Raw genomic sequence first — 23777 nt, 5'->3', positions numbered from 1 at the left:
TTATTTCAGGCTTCCCAGCCTAGAGGTGAGATGTGGGGTCATATTGACCCCCCATATTTCACTGTAAAGAGGACCTGTCACCCCATATTCCTATTACAAGGGATGTTTACATTTCTTGTAATAGGAATAAAAGTGATCAAAAATATATTTTTGGGGAAAAAAATGTCAAACTAAAATAAATAAAGTAAAATGAACAATAAAAAAATAAAATAAAAATTAAAGCGCCCATGTCCCCATGTGCTCGCATGTGCCACACATGTGAGGTATCGCCGAGAATGTTAGAGCGAGAGCAATAATTCTAGTCCTAGACCTCCTCTGCAACTCAAAACATGTAACCAGTAAAAAAAAAATTAAAGCGTAGCCTATGGGGATTTTTTAAGTAGCGACGTTTGGCGCCATTCCACGGGCATGTGCAATTTTGAAGAGTGACATGTTTGATATCTATTTACTCAGCATAACTTCATCTTTCACTTTATGCAAACATTGGGCTAACAAGTGGTTAATAATAGAGCTTGCAGTCAGTAGTGTTAGGAGATAGTGCGTGCTGTCTGCGTGCTCTGTACCCAGTACATACCGCTATAATATAGGGCAGGCCCCTACTTTCAAACATCCAACTTACAAACATCTCCTACTTGCAAACGCAAGGAGACAGCAGCAAGTGAGATGAAAAAAGATGGACGACAAAACAAATTATACAGGGCTGATAACCCTTCCCTATGTTTTCCAAAAAGCTTAAAGATAGTTTTTTTGACTGGAGCTACACTTTAAAAATGTACCGGTTGAAAATGACAAACAGATTGAACTTAACACAACAAACCTACACAGTCCCTGTCTTGTTTGCACCGCCTGTATACTGCTGTTCTGAGTATATAGGGCCTGGGGGCCACACGCATTTCCTTTTTTTAATATGGGTACAGGGTTCCCCTTAATATGCGTACAAGACCCAAATAGGCTGGTAATGGGCAGGGAGGGCTACCCATGCCATGTTTCTCAATGATTTTCAACCATATTGCAGGAACCAGATATAACATTAAAACCGCAAGCAGTTTTAAATGGTGTTATTTCCGTTTAATGTCATTTTGTGCAGGGACTGTTCTAAACACGGGAAACACGTGGCACTTCACAGGCATACTACAGACACCCCCCAGGCACCATATTTAAAGGAATATTTCACTTTTTTTTTTTCACTTTAATCGTCATTAAAATCAGTGCTCCCGCCAAAACGGCAGTTTTTAAAACTTTTTTTTGCAGTGACCCATGTCCCCTAAGGCAGGAGGCAGGTCCCCAAACCCTTTTTAGGACACTATCTTGCATATTAGCCGTTAAAATTAGCACTTTCCAATTCGAACGTTCGAGTCCCATAGACTTCAATGGGGTTCTAACGTTCGTACCGAACGCGGGGGTCGTTCGCAAGTTCTGGTGCGAACCGAACCGGGGGGTGTTCGGCTCATCCCTAATGATGGGATACTATTCCTCCTACTAATAGGGGCACTACTCCTCCTCCTATTGACCACCAACCCTGAGGCCATATTTATTCTCACTAATGTCAGGCCTGGGACATTTTCTACCCCCACTGGCCATAATCCAGCTCTCCTAAAGTGTGAAGGACAATAAGCTGGCCCTCTGTTTGAAAAGTTTGGAGATTCCTGCTCTAGAGAATAAATCTCCCTATTTGAATGATCATAAAAATATAGCAACTCACTGAATACCTTAGATATTACCTGTAGATTTTGTTTGAAATAATTTTTGATTTTCTAGGAATTAGAAAATGTGTTGAAGAGTGAATTGAGTGGAAACTTTGAGAAGACCGCCCTGGCACTGCTGGACCGGCCTTGTGAGTTTGACGCTAGAGAGCTGAGAAAAGCAATGAAGGGGGCTGGAACAAAGGAGTCTGTGCTGGTTCAAATCCTGTGTACAAGGAACAACCAGGTACGGTATGGACCCAACTACTACCATCTTCCCAGGACCTTTGTCAAAGAGCTTGTTTTAATAGGCAAAAGTGTCAGGCTTTCAAGTGCATTCTGTTTATGTTTGAGATTAGTTTACTATGTGCCCTGAAAAAATGCCAGTCACCACACTAGAATGAACGAGTCCTAAGTCCATTTAAAATATGTCCATCTAAGACTGCCCAATTTCCCTGCAGAATGAACAGCACTGGCACCATGTTAAAGGAAGAGAAAAATAAAAGATCTTCTGGCAGGATCAACACATAATAAATATTTAACTAAAACTATTATAATAAAACTATGTTAGAGGGGGACCTCTAATCATCCATTGGAGACACCAAATAATCCCTGGAATGATTAACCCCTTACATTCTGACCTAACCTACCCCAGTCTACTATTTATCCTTATAATATTTATCCTGTTAGGGTTTAGTCCAGACAGGTTCATTCCAACACGCAGAGAAATGCGCTGCCCTTTAGCAGACATCTGTCACCAAATCGCAGCACAATGCTGAGACTTCTTTTCCATGTTTCTCGCTTGTTGGTCAGCCCGCTGTCCTACAAGTAATGTGAAAAACATGCAGAAATGATCCAGTGCTTGGTCGAACTTTAGTCGTATGGATTTTACTCAACATTCATAATCACTGCAGTTGCATTTCGTTTTATTTATGTAATACAGGTATTTATATTGCACCTATAAAAACCAAACACAGGAGGGCGCCCCCATCTAGGTGTAGCGATTTATTTAAAAAAATATAAAAGACAATAAAATGCACTCACTAGTTAAAAGTAGATCAAGGCCTGTCATAAACCCATATAGACCTCTATAGGATCACCGTGAGGCTGCAGCCATCTGCAGCCATCTTGCTACTTCTCTAAGCTGTTGCTTATGTTCCAGCATGAAGCCTGACAGCTGTACTTCCCTCAATAACTCTGCTTCAGCTTCACCACGGTGATCCTATGGAGGTCTATTTGGGTTTATAACAAGCCTTGATCCACTTTTAACTAGTGAGTGCATTTTTATTGTCTTTTATATTTTTTTAAATAAATCGCTACACCTAGATGGAGGCGCCCTCTTGTGTTTAGTTTTTATATGTGCATTAGAATCTCAAGACCTAATCTGAGAGGAGCTGCATCCACTTCACCTGGTGTTACTTACCACTCTCCTGGCCCTCTTATGTGCCCCATTAAATGACAGTTTGGTTCTAGTCTGCACAATAGCTTATTCATTTTCTTTGGTATTTATAGACCATGAACAATTTTGGCAGTACATTACATTACAGTACATTACATTAACATTAGTCCCTGTCCTCAAGGAGCTTACAATCACACATGCATACTCACAAGCACACATATAGTAGGGCCAATCTAAACATACCTAGTGGTGGTCCGCTCTTTAGGGGCGCTGCCCCCCCTAATTCGTGCGCCCGGCCCCAATCATTGTGCAGGTCGCTGGACGCATGGATTTCAATGAGAGTTCTTTTTTGGAAGCACGTGATTAGAGCCTATATGGCTTCAAAAAGGGTGGGCTCACTTGTGGGACATTAGCGAATTCATTTTCTCCAATGTTTTCCTGCTTCTCCTCCCAGACAATTAGGGGGTCCTGAGCCCCGATTGGCCAGGGAGTCCTAGGACTTCCAGCCAATCGGGTCTCAGAACCCACTCCCTGTTCAGCCGGAAGGTCAAGCAATGGCCCTGGCTCTTCCCTCCGCAACCTCCTCCCCACACTTCTTCCACAGCACAAGGTAAGGCCATGGATCGCTGCCTTTCTGATCGTTCAATCGAGCACTTGGGGGGGTGCAAGTGGATCGCCGCCTTCCTGATCGAGTAAGTGTCGGGGGGATTAAATTTAAGCAAGTGACAGGGATTTAGTGCGAGTTTCGGGGGACAGGGGGGATTTATTGCGAGTGTTGGGGGGTTATGCAAGTGAGAGGGCCAGGTTTGTTTGCTGCTCCCCTCAAAATTTCAAGCACCAGCCGCAACCGAACAGAAGTCAATTAACCTATTAGCATGTCTTTTTTTAGATCATCTTCAAGTTTTGAATATGTTACTCTTTCTCGTTTTTACAGCAAATACGCAACATAAAAGCAGCCTACAAAAAGCGTAAGTACAATTTTCTTTTAAAATTTTAAATGACAGCAATTCTATTTTTTTTTCATATTTGACACATTTTTTTATTTTTCCTTAGTGTTCGACAGAGACTTGGAGGACGATGTAAAAAGTGATACCAGCGGATACTTCAAGAAGATTTTGGTGTCACTGCTGCAGGTAAGTTATACCAAACCATTTCAACATGGCAGAAAACTGCCAGCATGTAGGAATGTTTCTGTGACTAGCATTAGAAAAAGTCTTTGCTCCTAAAGTGAATCTTGGGTGGCCCAAACTTTTCTATGTTAACAATAGTCCAGGCACATTATGGTTCCTACATCTTCCATGATCATAAGGAACTCCTTGGATTCTAGGCTAGGGCTATTAATGGGGTCTTAACTTTTACTCTAGCCAGGATTAAGCCCTACTGCTTGGTGCTAAGCTCCATTCATTAACCTAAAGCTTAGTACATATGGGCCAAATGTTGGGGAACATCGGCCTTTTCAATAAAAACAGGCCGTCATTCGGCCTGTGTGTATGGCAGTTGGTCCATCAGAAGCCGGCCATTCGTCTGGCTTCTGTCAGACGAGCATGCTAGAAAACCATCAGACGACCGGCTCTCGATCAGAAATCTCAGCCAATTGCCAAGAGCACTGACCGGAGTGTTCTGGGGGGGGGGGGCACCTCCCTGTTAGAACACAATAGAACAGCAGGAGATTTTGCTGTACTAACATTGGGTTGTTGGAGCTGCCAGGATTTTTTTTTCGTTGAACCTGCTGGGTTGAACGAAAAAATAAATAAATGGTAAGTACTAGGCTTAGCACAGTTAAATGACAGTTAAATTATAGGGGTGGGACTTAGTGTTAAGAGGAGGTAGGACTTAAAGCCCAACTTCCAGGAAACATGAAAATGTTACCTTGCGGTTGGGCTGCACCCACACTACAAGGGTTAGTTGCTCATTTAGGTCTAGGGGTCATAGAGAAGATTTACTTTCCGAACCCTTCATGCTGCTAGATCAGTCCCCACAGTGTCTTCTCTCCCATACTCCATCGATCTAAGGTCCTGACATCATCAAGACCAATGCAATGACCATAGTCCTACATTGGACCTGATGATAGCAAGGGACAGTCCAGTATAGGGGAGTGCTGTCTGCCGAAGCAGCAGAGAATATTTTTATTATTCCCTAGACAGAAACAAGAAGTTAAACCTTCCAATGTGGGTATATCCCCATTGCAAGGTAACATTTTCAGATTTCACTGAGCTTGGGTTTAATGCAACTTGATAAGACTTAATAGGCTGTAATTTTATTTGCTATTTAGTCCACACAGAGATGGAACGTCTCCCTCCTCTCCCTCATATAGCTCCAAATCAGGTTTTAAGTCAGGAAACTCAGAAAAACTCAAGACCTTCCTCTTTTAGCAGATGATCAAAGCTCGCCACAGCGCCTAGAGGCGATTCAGTTCGCATTGTGCGCTATATAAGTATTTCATTCATTCATTCAGGGGCAGTCAGAAAATGATCAGCTGGAAGCACTTTGTATTACATTTCTATTTCTAACAAAGATTTTCCATTGAATTTGGAAAAATATTCTGTACATAAGCTTATTAGTTACATACATATTTAATCATACAATTGACTACAAACCATTCTAATTTCCCTTAAAACAAAAACTGTGTGTGCAGAATTTTGCAGCATGTTTTACCTGAATAAATTATTCTGTGGTTTGTATCATTGACAATCTCAATAAAGACAAGAATAGGGAAAGAAATTCTATTAAAAACATCCCTCCAGACAGATGAGTCAGGTCCCTTTGCCTGTATTATAAGGGATATTTTCTTTCCTTTATTCTCAGGATTTCAGTCTCAATACCTAAATTAGCTGTGGTTAGATTTGTCGGCAATGTCACTGTTTTGGTAAGAGAGGCGGTAAATGCGCACTAGGGAACGTATAATCTTGGTGATGTGAATTAAATGTTTTTGAAGCTAAATTTGCTGTGAACTCCGTGAACTCCTCTTGCTAAATTCTTAGATATTTTTTCTGTGCAGTGAAATGGGGAATAAAATGCAAATTAAACATTCGATTTTGAGAAAGAGGAGTGTGGAGATGACATGCAGCACAACAACTTGACTACCTGCTTCTAGAAGTGGTATTAGCATTTGGACTATGCAGGAAACCATGGCAGAAGATTACCTCTCCAATAATGTTGAATGGGAAATGGACTGTGCATCCTGGCACACGCCACTAGGTCTAGACCCCAGCATTGTGCCTTGTGGAATTCAGGATGGCTGGTTGGGCCTTTACTTTGCCAATTTTCTAGTAGTGTCAACCACTTTTGACCAGCTATTGATCATAAAAATTACCAATTGAATAAAGGAAACCTACCACTATCAGTTTCTATTTCTTGCAATTTAGGCAACAGGATTTCTTTAATCATCATAGGCTTTTTACTCCAAAAAAAAAGTAAAGTAAAGGTAAAAAGAGACAGGAGAACCCAATAATATTATTATTGTACAGTATTTATATAGTGCCTACAGTTTGCGCAGAGCTTTACAGCGTTAGGGCAGACAGTACAGTTACAATACATTTCAATACAGGAGTAATCAGAGGGCCTTGCTCGTATTGGGTACTTTACATATGGGTAGGTTGCAATAAACCATTGGAATGGTATGCAACCTGACTTCAAGCCTGTGGAGAATATATCTGTCTCTAATGCCGCGTACACGCGACTGGACTTTTCGGCAGACTAGGTCCGACGGTCTTCCCGATGGACTTTTCAGCGGAGTTCCGACGGACTTTCCGAATGAACGGACTTGGCCACACACAATCACACTAAAGTCCGACGGATTCGAACGTGATGACGTACGACCAGACTAGAATAAGGACGTTCATAGCCAGTAGCCAATAGCTGCCCTAGCGTCGGTTTTCGTCCGTCGGACTAGCATACAGACAAACTGATTTTTCGACTGGACTCGAGACCGTGGGAAAGATTTGAAACATGTTTTAAATCTAAAGTCCGTCTGATTTTTAGACAGCAAAGGTCCAATGAAGCCCACACACGATTGAATTGTCCAGCAGATTCGTTCCGTCTGACCTTTGCTGTTGAAAAGTCCGGTCGTGTGTACACGTCATAAGCAGACCTTTGTCCTTGTTTGTGGTCCACAATTGAGAGAACCAAACCTTTGTCTCTCTACTTGGACTTTGTATAGGATGATTGATGTAGTAGTGAAGGAAGTGTCTGAAAACACCTTTATGTTTATGAGGCATCTGCTATCATTAAGTTTTCATGTAGGAGAGAGAAGGCCGGAGGGTGGTTGTCTTCAAAAAAGGTTTAAAGTCCTTTTATATGTAACAACCTCCCAGGCCTGATGGTGACCTCCAGAGTCAGGGAATGCTGACATCCTTCCTTGTAGAGTGGGTTAACAGGCATGGTGGGTGTAATGCAAGATGAAATGATGGGATAAAGTCACTTTTTGAATGCAAACAAGAGATTTATTGTCTCTTAACAAGAACTGTGGGAGAGCGAGTTAGGGCCAGGACACCCTTAGGTAGATGCAATGGTAATTGGCTGATTCACTATAGGAAGACAGCTATACAGGGAAAGGCCTCCAGCCGGATGCAATATATGTATAGGTAGGACCGCTGTCTCCTATGTCAACTGAACTTGAAACACTGAAGATAGTCGTACGTAACTCTTAGTAACACAGAATAGTTCTTCTCTTATCTCACAGAATCCCACTCTAGGTCTTCACTCACTGAGCTCCTAGTCTCTCACTAGACTTCCAGATCCCAGTCATCACTGGATCTCCTGAGCTCTTCCAAAGCTAAAACCGCTGTATACTCCTCAAGCATCACCCCGGCTAACCCGCTAGATCCCTGGCTTGGCACTCATTGAAGCTTTCCCACTTCTTCACTGTCCCCGGCTGGTGAGAAGACTGCTCAGGTGCTTGCTCAAGCTTACTAACAGTACTCTCCTGTAATAAGGTGGATGGTCCCTTAGTGGCAACTGCTTCCCCTTTACCTCCAACCAAGACTGGTTCCCGGGATTGGCTTCTGGCCTAGCAACCCGGGGTGACATAACACACGTCCACTCAGACAGCCACCTGGGTGACACAGAACCCCCTGATCACCTGACTCTACCCAAATTATTAGGCTCTTCCAGCAGGCCAAGGAACTAAAGAAACCCCTGCCAATTGGCTGAGACACCCCATCCATTCATAATCTGACCTTGCTATGCCCCTGTTGATCTAATGTCATCAGCCACAGTGCCATCTAGTGACAGAAGAGAAAAGGTGCAGCAATTCCAGAATTAGAGAGGAATCAGTGGCTCTTCTAACAATTAGCCAGGACAATTACTACACGGCAAACTAAATTTGTTAGAAATCCTGCCTAAACACCAGGGTGCTACATATAATTGTCCATTTTGTTTCTTGGTAGGCAAATCGGGATGAAGGTCTAGAAATTAATGAAAAACGTGCTGGCGAGGATGCCCAAAGGTTATATGAAGTAAGTAATAACTTTATGTCTCTGAAATGACAGTGTTACACTATGAATATATTCCATTTAAAGAAAAAATTCTGAAAACATACTAATCAAGCAATCCAGTTCCCTCCTGCTCGCTGTTTATCTGTTACAATTTTTTTTTTGTATGCTTTTTTGCCTCTAAATACCTTTAAAATTATTTTATTGTGACAGTCACATGATTTAGATAACTCAACCATCCAACTATGCTGCTGTAGCAGAAAGAGGGAATGCAACACAGTACTGCCATACTACATGTCCCAAAAGGCACTGTGATTGCAACAATGTTGGAAGTGGGTGGAGGTATTGTGCATGGACTTGGCAAGGCAACATTTTTCCTGAGTGATGCTCTAGTTTGTGTGATACCTCACACAAACTACTTGTGGTCAAAGCAAATTGATGATCCCCCGCCCCCCATAGTCCAGAGGATTAGGGGATGCATTCTCAATAGCCCAGCCAGGCATGCACCAGACGAGCTATTGTAGTCATCACACAGCTCAGAACTTAAAGTGTATCTCAAGCCAAAAAATTTATTGTTTTCATTTTGAATGGGAGTAGGCAATAGTTAATACACCTGTCAGGTATTTTTGCCATCTGTGTCGTATTAAGAAGATTTCTCTTCGGTGGCCGGATGGAGGTGGGAGTGAGTGAGTGAGAGTGTGAGTAATGCCCGTGCTCCCTGCCTCCGCCTGCCTCCCTGCCTCCGCCATGAGATCCGAGGTATTTGAGCTACTTTCCTCTGATGAGGCTTCGTTTTGAGCGGCTGACTTCGGAGATCGTATGCCATCTCCCCCCTCCCTACCTGCCGGGACCGTCGGAAAAGCCGGGGAAGTGTCGAGAGCCGCCGAGACTACCCGAATAGCGGTCTCGAGGCAGGCTCGGGTTATCGCGAGATCTTGGAGAGAAGATTCGAATGCTCCCATCCGATACTGCACGAGGACACAGTAAGGAGACCCGAACGCTTTCATCCGACGCCGCACGAGGGTACAGTAAGGAGGTCCGAACGCTCCCATCCGACGCTGCACGAGGATACAGCAAGGAGGTCCGAACGCTTTCATCCGACGCCGCAAGAGGATACAGCAAGGAGGTCCGGCGATCGATTCGGACTGGGACGATACTATCGTTGGAACCCGGTAGAGTATATCACCGGGTTTTTGATAAATGGAACCGCTTTCCCTAGTATCCCTAGAGCCTTGAGGCACCTTGAGGTATGCTGTGTATGCTGGGTATGTTGTAAAGCCCAGCAGGGCTTGCTGGAAGCTATTAAAGGGAAAAAACAGAGAAGGGGGGAAGAGAGAGAAGAGGAAGGGAAAAGAGGGAGAGAGAAGGAAAAAACTTGGACAAAATCCTGTATGCTTAAGAGCCCTGAAGATGGTAACTGTAAGCTTATAAAAAAAATTTTTGCTAGCACGGCAGCAAATTGGCGCTCCTTGTCCTGACGGATGGCTTGCCACCCACCCCCCCTACTGCTTTGGGATGTATTGCTAGTTGTGCCTTTAGCAACAAGCGTAACAAGGGTATTTCCTTTGCTGGAAAGTCTTGGGGAGACACGTTACTTCCCATTGGCTTAAGGTCTTCTCCCCCCTTTTTTTTTTTTTCTTTCTTTTCCTTTTTTTTTTGTTGGTTTGTAAGTATTGCTATGCTCAGCAAAAGAGCTGTGGAGGACATGTCACAAGGGGAGGGGAACCAAAAGACACGTGCTGCTAAGGAAAAATTACACCAAGCCTCTGCGGCCTCAAAACTTGAACGGTTTGCACATGCAACTTCACCAGGCAGGAAAACACAACCTTACCCATCAGCAGGCCAGCCTAAGGCCCAGGGGACATTGGGGGATAGGAGAAGTGCGGGTAATGTGGCAATAGACCCTGGTACTTTACCTATACCTCCTGGAGGGGGGGGTGGCGAGCTACCCCAAGGGGAGAATAATAAATCCCAAAAACCTGCAGGGAGTGGTGAGCCTACTCTACGAGAGATTCTGTCGGCGGTTAATGAGTGTAAAACTTCTATCTTGGGCCTGGACAGCCAATTAAAAAATATTCAAAATGAACTGCACTCTGTGAGCCAACTATTAAGCAATACCATTGATAGAACAAATGCCCTAGAGGGAAGATTAAGTATGGTGGAAGACGAACTATCCCCCCTGCAGGAAAAAATTGCTTCACTCCGGAAACAAATTGTCGCACAAGCATCTAAAATTGACGACATGGACAACAAAAGTCGCAGGAATAACGTGCGACTAATTGGCCTTCCAGAGGGAAGCGAGGGCTCTAATCCTATAATCTTCTTGGAGAACTGGTTTAAGGAATTACTGGGAGGTGTCTCCTTCTCTTCGCTCTCTTGCATTGAAAAAGCCTACAGAGTCCCTGTTAGATCGTATCTGGCAGAGGGACGCTGTAGGCCAATGATATTGAAATTTATTAATTATAACGATCGAATGATTTTGATGCAGAGAGTTAGGGGATTGGGAGACATCTTCTATAGAGGGACTAGAGTGTCATTTTACCCAGATTTCTCATCGGACTTGCAGAAACAGAGAGCGGAGTTTGTACCTGTTAAGCGCATCTTGCAAAAGTACAAGATAACCTACGCTTTACTGTATCCAGCCCGACTCCGGGTGTCCGCCCTGGACTCAACACTATTTTTTAGCTCTCCAATGGAGGCTATGAACTGGCTGGAGGAACATAAAGGGTCTCTTTAAGTGGCATTTAGAGTCACTCTGTATTATCTTTTGTATTAGCTTTTGGAGGGGGGTAGGGGTGGGTCCCCCCCCCAGAATTTTTTATTTTTTTTTGGGTTCTGGCTGTTTTGCTCTGCTTTGTACTGTTTTTGCCACAGGTTATTAATGGTTGAAGAGGTGGGGAACGGGAGGGGGATGAGTAGGGGGGTATAATGTATCAACAGGAATGGGGATTAATGCGCCACAGGTTATTGTGTATTATATGTGAATTACACTGTGTATAAGTATATGTAAGGTGTATCCACAGTTGGGGTGCGAGGGTGGGGGGGTGGGTGTGAGGGAATGCATATAAAAATTGAGTATAAATATTATTGGTAATATTTTGTTTATGAATGTATATTAACGAACAAGAGGGGAAGGTATAATGCCACTGTCTGCTACTTGAGAGAAGAGGGACAACGATATAACAAAGGGCGTAGGGTAAGCACTATGGGTTATGGAGCACTATGACACTATTAGGACAAATTAAATATTATTTTACACAGGATGCGGCAAATGAGGTTCTATAGCGGAGCTGGGAGGAAGAGACTTGAGGGGGGGGGGTGAGAGTAGTGGGGATAAGGTTATACTTTGGGGGTATATACTATTATGGCCATTGAATTCTTGAAGCCTTGTCAGCATCTCCCCCTCCCCTCTCCCCCCCCCCTTTTTTTTTTTTTTTTCTCTTTCTTCCTTCCCTTTCTCTCCTTCGGGACATAATTGGTGCCATGGAGGGATTATAATCCCACCTTGAATCTATGTTAAATGGGCATGGTAGGATTGTCTGGGGGGGTGGGGAGCACGGGTATTTTTGAATGGGGTGAGATCATACTGGCTACAGTCGAGACCCCTAGGGGTTGCTCTGATGGGCAGGGTTGGGAGGGAGGGGGGAGGGGGCTCAGTTTTCGAACACGTGCTGTTGACATTAGGGTGGTGACGGGGAGCAGGTTGAGATGGGGGGCGGTGCTGGGGGGAGGATGCGGCTCCCTCCCCCCCCATCCCCCCCATTACATGGATATAGTAACTACTGGAACTAATGGGTAGGTGGAACATAACCTCATGGAATGTGAGGGGCCTGGGAGATCCTAAGAAGAGGGGGTCCGTGATGTTGGAGATGGAGAGGAAGGGACCCGGTTTGGTTTTCCTACAGGAAACCCATTTAACTCCAACCACGGCCCCCCATTTACACAATCGGAATCTTCAAGCACACTATCACTCTTTTTATTCATCATATTCTCATGGTGTGAGTGTACTAGTCTGGAAGGGAATAGACTTTTTATGTAAAGAGTCTCAGATCGATAGGGAGGGGAGATTTGTTTTTCTGCACTGCTTGATTGATGGGCAAGAATATGTCTTGGCCAATATTTATATACCTCCCCCCTTCAAGCTAGAGGTTATGTACAAATTCCTTGTGTTTAGCTTGGGTAAACCAGGGGTCCCATGGATTATAGCCGGAGATTTTAATGAAACTATAGATAAGAGTCTCAACAGATTTCCTTGCCCAGGGGGGAATAGAACGGGCCGGCTACACGAATTCCTATTGGAAGTTGGATTAAGTGATATTTGGCGAATACGACATCCCGAGGACAGGCAGTACTCTTGCTTCTCTAGCACCCACCAGACGTTATCGAGAATAGACATGGGTTTGGGAAATAAAGCGGCATCAGGGGTGGTGGTAGACATAGAATATGGGGCACGCGGGATTTCAGATCATTCCCCCTTAGTTATAACCTTGTGTTCGGGAGAGAGCGCCCCACAGAGAGAGTGGAAAATAAATCCTGCTTGGCTGGAGCTAATTGATAGCTCCAACCTCCTAGGGGCACAGATAGGGGAATTTCTCCAAATCAATAGAGGGACAGCGGCTCCCGGATTTGTTTGGGACTCCCTTAAAGCCTTTCTCAAAGGTATACTTATACAAAAAATTGCAATATCTAAAAAGGAAGCGCGGGAGCAAGAGGAAGGAATTAGAAATGTTATCCAGGCTGAGAGAGTGTTTGTGGAGGACCCAACGCCAGGGAAGCAACAGGCCTGGGTGGACTGCCAGCAAATATATAGAATGGCCCTTTTAAAGAAGGCAGCGCATCTTCCAACGTCAACGTTATTTTGGTGAAGGAGAAAGGGTGGGTCGAGTTCTTTCCTTATTGGTACAATCCAATGGTCCCTCCACAGTAATACAAGCAATTAAAGCACAGAATGGAGACCTGGTCTCCAGGCCCCCTGAGATTATGAAGGTACTTAGCGATTATTATAGAAATCTATATAAATCAACTACACAGGAATATAGACACCTGGCCATTAATTTTTTACATCAAGCAGCGATTCCCATGCTTTCAGATCAGGATAAACTGAATTTGGATCTCCCACTTACGTTGGAAGAATTAAAAAGTGCAATGATTAGTATGCCTAATTATAAATCACCTGGCCCTGATGGCCTCCCAGTAGAAGTTTATAAACGCTATAGCGAACAGCTGATGCCGGCATTGTTGGAGACATTAAATCACGCACTAGAAGCGGGAAAGCTTCCTGCCTCAATGTTAGAGGCCAATATTACATTAATCTTAAAGGAGGGGAAGGATCAACAGGAGGTCTCGTCATACCGGCCGATATCCCTGTTATGCTCAGATGTAAAAATCTTGGCCAAAGCCCTAGCAACTCGCTTAAACAACTATATTCATAAGTTAATACATCCAGACCAGTCTGGGTTTATCCCGGGCAGAACAACTAGCACTAACATTAGGAGGGTCTTCCTAAACTTACAAATACCCAGAGACAATGAAAGCCCAGGTGCCATATTGGCCCTGGATGCTACTAAAGCCTTTGACAGTCTGGAGTGGGGTTACCTTTGGGGTGTATTGGAACGTTTTGGCTTCGGCCCGTTATTTATTCAATGGGTAAAGTTGCTCTATGGGGGGCCCAGGGCAAAGATTAAAATGGGGACTAGATTCTCCGATACATTTCATTTAGAAAGGGGTACGAGACAGGGGTGTCCGCTTTCTCCCCTCCTGTTCGTGCTGGCTATGGAGCCCCTGGCAGTGCTGGCGAGATCGCGCCCGGACATCCAGGGGTTCCGGCGTGGACCGGAGGAGGAGAAAGTGGCCCTATTTGCAGATGACGTTTTGTTTTTTATCGGTGACACGGACGCTACTCTAATTAATGTAGTGCAGCTGATGGAGGAATTTGGGCCTGGTCATCAATTGGAGCAAATCAGCCCTTATGCCACTGTCGGGACCAGGAGATTTAATGCCATCGTCAGTTTTGGGATTAGAAGTGGTGCCTAAGCTAAAATATTTGGGTATTTGGATTCCTAGAGATATAAATCAGTACATTATGGAGAACTTGGTACCATTACTGGCGAAGCTGGAACAAAAGGTTAACAGCTGGTGTCGCCTCCCTCTGTCTGTGGCAGGCCGCTGTAATTTAGTTAAAATGATTTGGCAGCCACAGATCCTATATATCCTTCATAACTCCCCAATCTGGATCAACCAGAAGTGGTTTACCAGATTGGAGGTACTGATTCGTGAATTGATATGGGGGAAGAGACAGCCTCGTATTCGCTTGCAGACACTGCAGTTGTCTGCAGGAAAAGGAGGAGTAGCGATACCACATCCAAGAACATACTTCCTGTCAGCCCAACTCCAGCATTTTACTGGGGCTGGGCTTGGAGGAGGTGGTAGCCCAAACCATAAATTGATGATCGACAAAGCACATCATAAAACTTTAGTTGAGGTTCTGGAGGCCAACTCATTTGCATGCAAATGTCCTACCAACGTATTGGCGAGGAAGGTATGGCAGACAGTCAAGCAACTCCTAGACTATGAGGGAGTAACTGAGTACACGCCCCTATGGAACAACAGAGACCTGGCTGAATTAAACAGTATAGGTAAATCACTGGAGTGGGAGAGAAGAGGGATTAGTAGGTTAGTCCATCTCTACCAAGGGAATTCTATGAAATCTTTTGAGGCTCTTCGGCAGGAATTTGGCATTTAGAATAAAACGTTCTACACCTACCTGCAAGTGAGGCATGGGATACAAGCACAGTATAGCACACTTACCATTGAGAGGACAAAGTCCCCCCTACTTCAGGAACTCCTTGAACGAAGGCAAACAAAGGGCCAGATTTCTAAGCTATACATAAAACTTAAGGACAAAGTGTTGAAAGGAGAGGGACCTGATAAGAGTAGAAGGGGATGGGCGGTAGATCTGGGACCACTTAAGCAAGAGCAATGGGACGAGACCCTAGCACAGGGGAACCTGGTATCTATCTCTCCATCACAGCGTATGTCCCATAAGCTCTTTATATATAGGGCATACTACACCCCTAAAAAAATGTGGAAAATAAATAGAAAATCCAACGGCAACTGCCCCAGATGTGGGGCATTAGGGGACCTTCTCCATATGGTATGGAAATGCCCAAAATTATATCAGTACTGGATAGAAATTGTACATAGAATTAATAGGATTTTCAACGCCGCCCTAAAACCAGAAGCTAAGACTTGTCTGCTAGGGATTATGGAAGGGGGTAGAGTATCTGCTGTAACAAAGATATCTATACTGAGGTGCTTATACCAAGCCAGGCGACTAATTGCGTTGAACTGGCAGGCAAAAAGCCCCCCAGTATTACAAGCATGGGTAAACGCCATGAACTCTACAATTTGGTGTGAACGAACAATGTTTGTTAGACAAAATAATATAAAAAAATTTAGGGCACTTTGGAACCCATGGTTGAGGGATATTGGCTACCCCCTGGATGAGACAGAGGATGATAAGACTTAGTGAGTACTTACTTGGCTTGGGCTCGGCGTAGGTTGAGGACTCTTCGGTGTTCTCTATTACTGCTCCCGAAGTGATCTGTCATTCGCCCGCTGGTCGGCCTGAATTGGTCAGGCCTGCGTCAGCAACACGTGTTCTCAGAATGGGGTATTGGGGGGGGGGGTGGTTTAGTAAGTGGTGTAGGGATAATCAGTTTGTTATTATATGGTTACTAGTGATGGCCGAACGGTTCGCCCGGCGGTCGTTTCGCGGCGAATTTCCGACATTCGCGGTCCGCACGTTCGAACGCCTTTTTCCGTCGTTCGCCGCGGCGGACTTACGTGTTTAATGTATACAAGAACTTTAACCTTTGGTGACACGTTTATCATGTGATACAGGACAGCCAATTGAGACATGACAGCACATGGACACTTGTACATTCCCCCTAACCTATAAATACACCCGATCCGGTGGCCATTTTACATTCTTTCTTCTGTTACGATAGGGACAGGTTCCTGTGTGGAGTAGGGAGAGATAAACCACTAGCTATTTGGTACACAAAAGTTCTTTTCAGGACTGGTATAGGTGTTAGGTGTTGATAGGTTTGCTGTGCTGCTGATTCTTGCAGCAGCCTGAGTGTCTTTTGTTAGTTTAGAGAAAGGGAAAGGACGGTGTATGCTACAGGGACAGCCAGATTAGTCTTTCATCATCATCATCATCATCATCATCATTAGCTGTTACTATCAAGGTCCACAAAAGAGCTGTTCCAGTAACCACTAATCGTTCTCTTTTTTTGCCAATTTGTATAGGGACAGGAAGGAAGCAGTGTTGTCAGGCAGTGAGGGTAATTTTAAAGACTTGCTGTTATTATTAGTTCCACAAAGGTTCTTTTCAGGACTGGTATCAGTGGTACAGTAATAGGCTTGTACATGTATAATATTCTTTCTTCCAAATATAGAAAGGATATTATACTTGACTGCTGCCCTTCTGCTGCAGTCTGCTAAACATTCACAACTCACTTGTTCCACAAAAGTTCTTATAAGGACTGGTAACTTGGTATAGGGTGCTACGGTACATAGGCTTGAGTGCGGTACAGTCTGCTGTTCTGTAAGGACCGCTATCGGTCCACAATAGATAGGGTTGACGTGCACCACTGCTGACCGCTGCCCTATACTGCAGCAGTCCTTCAGCGGTATAGGGACTGACGTACAGTCTGCTAATCACTAACACACAACCTGCTTGTTCCACAAAAGTTCTTATAAGGACTGGTAACTTGGTATAGGGTGCTACGGTACATAGGCTTGAGTGCGGTACAGTCTGCTGTTCTGTAAGGACCGCTATCGGTCCACAATAGATAGGGTTGACGTGCACCACTGCTGACCGCTGCCCTATACTGCAGCAGTCCTTCAGCGGTATAGGGACTGACGTACAGTCTGCTAATCACTAACACACAACCTGCTTGTTCCACAAAAGTTCTTATAAGGACTGGTAACTTGGTATAGGGTGCTACGGTACATAGGCTTGAGTGCGGTACAGTCTGCTGTTCTGTAAGGACCGCTATCGGTCCACAATAGATAGGGTTGACGTGCACCACTGCTGACCGCTGCCCTATACTGCAGCAGTCCTTCAGCGGTATAGGGACTGACGTACAGTCTGCTAATCACTAACACACAACCTGCTTGTTCCACAAAAGTTCTTATAAGGACTGGTAACTTGGTATAGGGTGCTACGGTACATAGGCTTGAGTGCGGTACAGTCTGCTGTTCTGTAAGGACCGCTATCGGTCCACAATAGATAGGGTTGACGTGCACCACTGCTGACCGCTGCCCTATACTGCAGCAGTCCTTCAGCGGTATAGGGACTGACGTACAGTCTGCTAATCACTAACACACAACCTGCTTGTTCCACAAAAGTTCTTATAAGGACTGGTAACTTGGTATAGGGTGCTACGGTACATAGGCTTGAGTGCGGTACAGTCTGCTGTTCTGTAAGGACCGCTATCGGTCCACAATAGATAGGGTTGACGTGCACCACTGCTGACCGCTGCCCTATACTGCAGCAGTCCTTCAGCGGTATAGGGACTGACGTACAGTCTGCTAAACACTAATACACAACCTGCTTGGTCCACAAAAGTTCTTATAAGGACTGGTAACTTGGTATAGGGTGCTACGGTACATAGGCTTGAGTGCGGTACAGTCTGCTGTTCTGTAAGGACCGCTATCGGTCCACAATAGATAGGGTTGACGTGCACCACTGCTGACCGCTGCCCTATACTGCAGCAGTCCTTCAGCGGTATAGGGACTGACGTACAGTCTGCTAAACACTAATACACAACCTGCTTGGTCCACAAAAGTTCTTATAAGGACTGGTAACTTGGTATAGGGTGCTACGGTACATAGGCTTGAGTGCGGTACAGTCTGCTGTTCTGTAAGGACCGCTATCGGTCCACAATAGATAGGGTTGACGTGCACCACTGCTGACCGCTCACCTATACTGCAGCAGTCCTTCAGCGGTATAGGGACTGACGTACAGTCTGCTAATCACTAACACACAACCTGCTTGTTCCACAAAAGTTCTTATAAGGACTGGTAACTTGGTATAGGGTGCTACGGTACATAGGCTTGAGTGCGGTACAGTCTGCTGTTCTGTAAGGACCGCTATAGGTCCACAATAGATAGGGTTGACGTGCACCACTGCTGACCGCTGCCCTATACCGCAGCAGTCCTTCAGCGGTATAGGGACTGACGTACAGTCTGCTAAACACTAATACACAACCTGCTTGGTCCACAAAAGTTCTTATAAGGACTGGTAACTTGGTATAGGGTGCTACGGTACATAGGCTTGAGTGCGGTACAGTCTGCTGTTCTGTAAGGACCGCTATCGGTCCACAATAGATAGGGTTGACGTGCACCACTGCTGACCGCTGCCCTATACTGCAGCAGTCCTTCAGCGGTATAGGGACTGACGTACAGTCTGCTAAACACTAATACACAACCTGCTTGGTCCACAAAAGTTCTTATAAGGACTGGTAACTTGGTATAGGGTGCTACGGTACATAGGCTTGAGTGCGGTACAGTCTGCTGTTCTGTAAGGACCGCTATAGGTCCACAATAGATAGGGTTGACGTGCACCACTGCTGACCGCTCACCTATACTGCAGCAGTCCTTCAGCGGTATAGGGACTGACGTACAGTCTGCTAATCACTAACACACAACCTGCTTGTTCCACAAAAGTTCTTATAAGGACTGGTAACTTGGTATAGGGTGCTACGGTACATAGGCTTGAGTGCGGTACAGTCTGCTGTTCTGTAAGGACCGCTATCGGTCCACAATAGATAGGGTTGACGTGCACCACTGCTGACCGCTGCCCTATACTGCAGCAGTCCTTCAGCGGTATAGGGACTGACGTACAGTCTGCTAATCACTAACACACAACCTGCTTGTTCCACAAAAGTTCTTATAAGGACTGGTAACTTGGTATAGGGTGCTACGGTACATAGGCTTGAGTGCGGTACAGTCTGCTGTTCTGTAAGGACCGCTATCGGTCCACAATAGATAGGGTTGACGTGCACCACTGCTGACCGCTGCCCTATACTGCAGCAGTCCTTCAGCGGTATAGGGACTGACGTACAGTCTGCTAAACACTAATACACAACCTGCTTGGTCCACAAAAGTTCTTATAAGGACTGGTAACTTGGTATAGGGTGCTACGGTACATAGGCTTGAGTGCGGTACAGTCTGCTGTTCTGTAAGGACCGCTATCGGTCCACAATAGATAGGGTTGACGTGCACCACTGCTGACCGCTGCCCTATACTGCAGCAGTCCTTCAGCGGTATAGGGACTGACGTACAGTCTGCTAAACACTAATACACAACCTGCTTGGTCCACAAAAGTTCTTATAAGGACTGGTAACTTGGTATAGGGTGCTACGGTACATAGGCTTGAGTGCGGTACAGTCTGCTGTTCTGTAAGGACCGCTATCGGTCCACAATAGATAGGGTTGACGTGCACCACTGCTGACCGCTCACCTATACTGCAGCAGTCCTTCAGCGGTATAGGGACTGACGTACAGTCTGCTAATCACTAACACACAACCTGCTTGTTCCACAAAAGTTCTTATAAGGACTGGTAACTTGGTATAGGGTGCTACGGTACATAGGCTTGAGTGCGGTACAGTCTGCTGTTCTGTAAGGACCGCTATAGGTCCACAATAGATAGGGTTGACGTGCACCACTGCTGACCGCTCACCTATACTGCAGCAGTCCTTCAGCGGTATAGGGACTAAGAGTTTTGTCACAGGGTCATTTAAAAAATGACATGCAGAGGAAGAGGCAGGCCCTTCCGCAGGGGTGGTAGGGGTAGGGCAGGAGCAACAGGCTTGAGCCAAAGTGGGAAGTTGCAGAAGGTGCGTTCAATTACTTTAAAGGATGCACCAGACTTGGTTGAGTGGCTCGCTCAGCCTTACTCTTCTGCACCCTCCTCATCCTCTCGATCTGCACCCTCTTCTTCACTCTCTGCTATGTGCACCCCCAAAGACACTACCACCAACAACACGACCACCACCACCACCACCACCACATACCTTCCGCTTGAGTCACTGGAATTATTTTCCGATCCATATCAAGAGGACATTTCTGATGCGCAGCCACTCTTGGTATTGGATCAGGAAGAGGAGGTAGCAACAAGCGCTACTCAGCAGTCTGACGCCAGTACCCAGATCAGCCCAAGGAGGAGGTTGGTCCCCGGTGTTGCTGCCTACTCCGAGATCTCTACTTATAGCGGTGGGGAAGGTGACGTTGATGATGACGTGTCTAGTGATGTCACGTGGGTGCCCACAAGAGAGGAAGAGGAGGGGAGTTCAGAGGGAGATATGGACCAGCAGATAGGGAGGAGAAGCAGCAATGACTTACATTGCACAGCAGGGACAAAGCAGACTGCAAATGTATCAGGAGCGAGTCATCGACCATGTACGGTCACATCTGGCGCTCCCAGGACACCGGCACATGGCTCCGCAGTGTGGGCTTTTTTTAACGTGTCCGCTGCTGACAATAGCGTTGCCATCTGCAATCTTTGCAGTCAACGCGTTAGTCGCGGTAAGCCCAATACTCACCTAGGGACGACCGCCTTAAGAAGGCACATGAGCAGCCATCACCGAGCCCAGTGGGAGCAACGGAACACACAAAGCCACACTGCAGGCTCTCACCGTCCAGCCTCGTCTTCTACTTCTCCTTCTCCTCTCTCCTCACAATTGTCCTCCACTCCACCTTCCATCACGCCAAGCTCACATTTTTCTGCAAAAAGGCAGGCTTCCGTGGGCCTAATGTTTGAGCGTAAAAAAATGATGATGCCGGATAACCCTCTTGCCCAACGGTTGGCGGCTGGCTTGTCAGAACTCATAGCCCGCCAACTACTGCCATATAAACTGGTGGACTCGGAGGCCTTTCGCAAATTTGTGGCCATTGGAACACCACAATGGAAGGTCCCAGGAAGGAAGTATTTCTCAGAGAAGGGCATCCCAGAGCTATATGGCCATGTTCAGCGGCAAGTGAATGTATCTCTGGCACACAGTGTCGGTGCCAAGATACATCTGACCACAGACACGTGGTCTAGCAAACACGGGCAGGGAAGGTATATCAGTTTTACTGCCCACTGGGTGAACCTTCTGACGGCCGTCAAGCATGTAACCCGTGGCACCCGTGTAGATTTGGTTTTACCGCCACGGATTGCATGCAGGCCTGACTCTTCTTCTCCTCCTCCTACTCCATCCTCCTCCCTCTCCTCCTCAGCTGCCTCCTCCTTTTCCGCTGCTAGCGTCTCTTCCACTGCACCGCCCAAGCTCCCCAGAACCTATTCCACATGCCAGGTGAGACGTTGCCATGCCGTGCTGCGTCTGTTGTGCCTGGAAGCAAAGAGCCACACTGGCCCGGCACTCCTTTCAGCTTTGCGTTCACAGGCAGATGAGTGGCTAACACCGCTCAATTTGACAGTTGGTAAAGTGGTGTGTGACAACGGTGCCAATCTGCTTAGCGCATTGAAACAGGGCAAAATCACGCACGTGCCGTGCATGGCACACGTCTTAAACTTGGTCGTGCAGCGATTCCTTGTCAAATACCCTGGGGTCCAGGACATCTTGCGGCAGGCAAGGAAAATCTCGGCCCATTTCAGAAGATCTTACACGGCCATGGCTCGCCTTGCTGACATTCAGCGGCGACACCATCTGCCGGTCAGACGTCTTATTTGCGATTGCCCGACGCGATGGAACTCAACCTTCTATATGCTTGATAGGCTGCTCCAGCAGAAACGTGCAGTTAACGTCTACCTGTATGAACTCTGCGAAAGAAACGGTTCTGGGGAGCTGGGTTTTTTTTCACCGCGCCAGTGGCTGCTCATGCGCGACACATGCAGACTTCTGCGGCCATTTGAGGAGATCACCAAACTGGTCAGTCGCAGCCATGGCGCCATCAGTGACATGGTACCTTATGCCTTCTTTCTGGAGCGTGCATTGCGTCGTGTCATTGATCAGGCTGTGGAGGAGCAGGAGCGGGAAGATGAGGAAGTCGCAATGCTGGATGAATTCCCAGGGGGGGCTACTCTATCTGAGACAAGTCAACAACAGGAGTCTGATGAGGAGTCAGAGGAGGATGGTGCCGGGGCGGATGAGCAGGAGCAAGAAGAGCATGCTTTAAACCTTTCTGGGATCCCTGTTGTGCGAGGATGGGGAGAGGAGAATGAAGAGGACGACATTATCCTGGATGATGAGCAGGAGCCAGGCCACCACACCGCTTCCACTTTAGTGCAAATGGGGGCCTTCATGCTCCAGTGTTTTAATAGGGACCCCCGTATAAAAAGCATGAGGGTCAAGGACCAGTACTGGGTGGCAACGTACTTAGACCCCCGGTACAAACACAAAATGGCGGAAATGTTACCGCCGTCGCAGAGGGCTGTCAGAATGCAGCACTTCCAGGCCTTGCTTCGAGAAATGCTGCATTCTGCTTTTGCGTGCGCTGGCAGAGGAGCAATTCCCACTCCCAGAGAAGGATTTGCGGGTACCAATCCAACAGCGCCTGCAAGAAGAGGCCGGTTTGAAGATGTGTTGGTGACTTCGGATATGAGGTCATTCTTTCAGCCGACCCATCGACAGGTGTCATCCGGATCCAGCATCAGGGAACGCCTAGACCGTCAGGTGTCCGACTACATTGGGTTAACGGCCGATGTGGACGCTCTGAGGAGTGATGAACCCCTAGACTACTGGGTGGGCAGGCTTGACCTCTGGCCAGAGCTTGCCCAATTTGCAATCGAACTGTTGGCTTGCCCCTCATCCAGTGTCCTGTCCGAAAGGACGTTCAGCGCAGCAGGGGGGATTGTGACCGATAAGCGTACTCGCCTAGCTCACCACAGTGTTAACTACCTCACATTTCTAAAAATGAATGAGGCATGGATCTCGGAGGAATTCAACACATGTGACCAGTAGACCATGTATATGTCTATAAACTATTTTTTTAATCAAGCACACAGACCTTCTTAATTCATTTGGCTCACTTCCTTGACCCAAAAAAGCACACCGTACTATATGCCCCTACCCTCCTCTTTGAAGAGGTTGAGCGGTGTCATATTTCTACTGGGGCTGCTTATGATATCCCTGTGCTGTGCTGACTTCCTCCTGGGGGTTCTTATTATGAAGGGATCACACTATCCCTGTGCTGTGCTGACTTCCTCCTGGGGGTTCTTATTATGAGGGGATCACACCATCCCTGTGCTGT

General features: G+C 46.2%; 1 protein-coding gene across 1 annotated transcript in view; it reads left to right on the top strand.

Annotated features, from left to right (window-relative positions):
* Positions 1-23777, top strand: part of ANXA13 (annexin A13) — a 74360-nt gene that overhangs the window by 21436 nt on the left and 29147 nt on the right. Inside the window, exons 4-7 of the mRNA XM_077493298.1 lie at positions 1759-1929; positions 4016-4049; positions 4135-4214; positions 8469-8537. Coding sequence (XP_077349424.1) covers positions 1759-1929; positions 4016-4049; positions 4135-4214; positions 8469-8537 — 354 coding nt within the window. The remainder of the gene's footprint in view (positions 1-1758; positions 1930-4015; positions 4050-4134; positions 4215-8468; positions 8538-23777) is intronic.

The sequence above is a fragment of the Lithobates pipiens genome, unplaced genomic scaffold, assembly GCF_037356315.1.
Source record: "Lithobates pipiens isolate NorthernLeopardFrog02 unplaced genomic scaffold, aLitPip1_a1.2 Scaffold_19, whole genome shotgun sequence".
Classification (NCBI taxonomy): Eukaryota; Metazoa; Chordata; class Amphibia; order Anura; family Ranidae; genus Lithobates; species Lithobates pipiens.
Note: the sequence above shows the minus strand (reverse complement) of the source record. Positions and strands in the feature narration are given on the sequence as shown.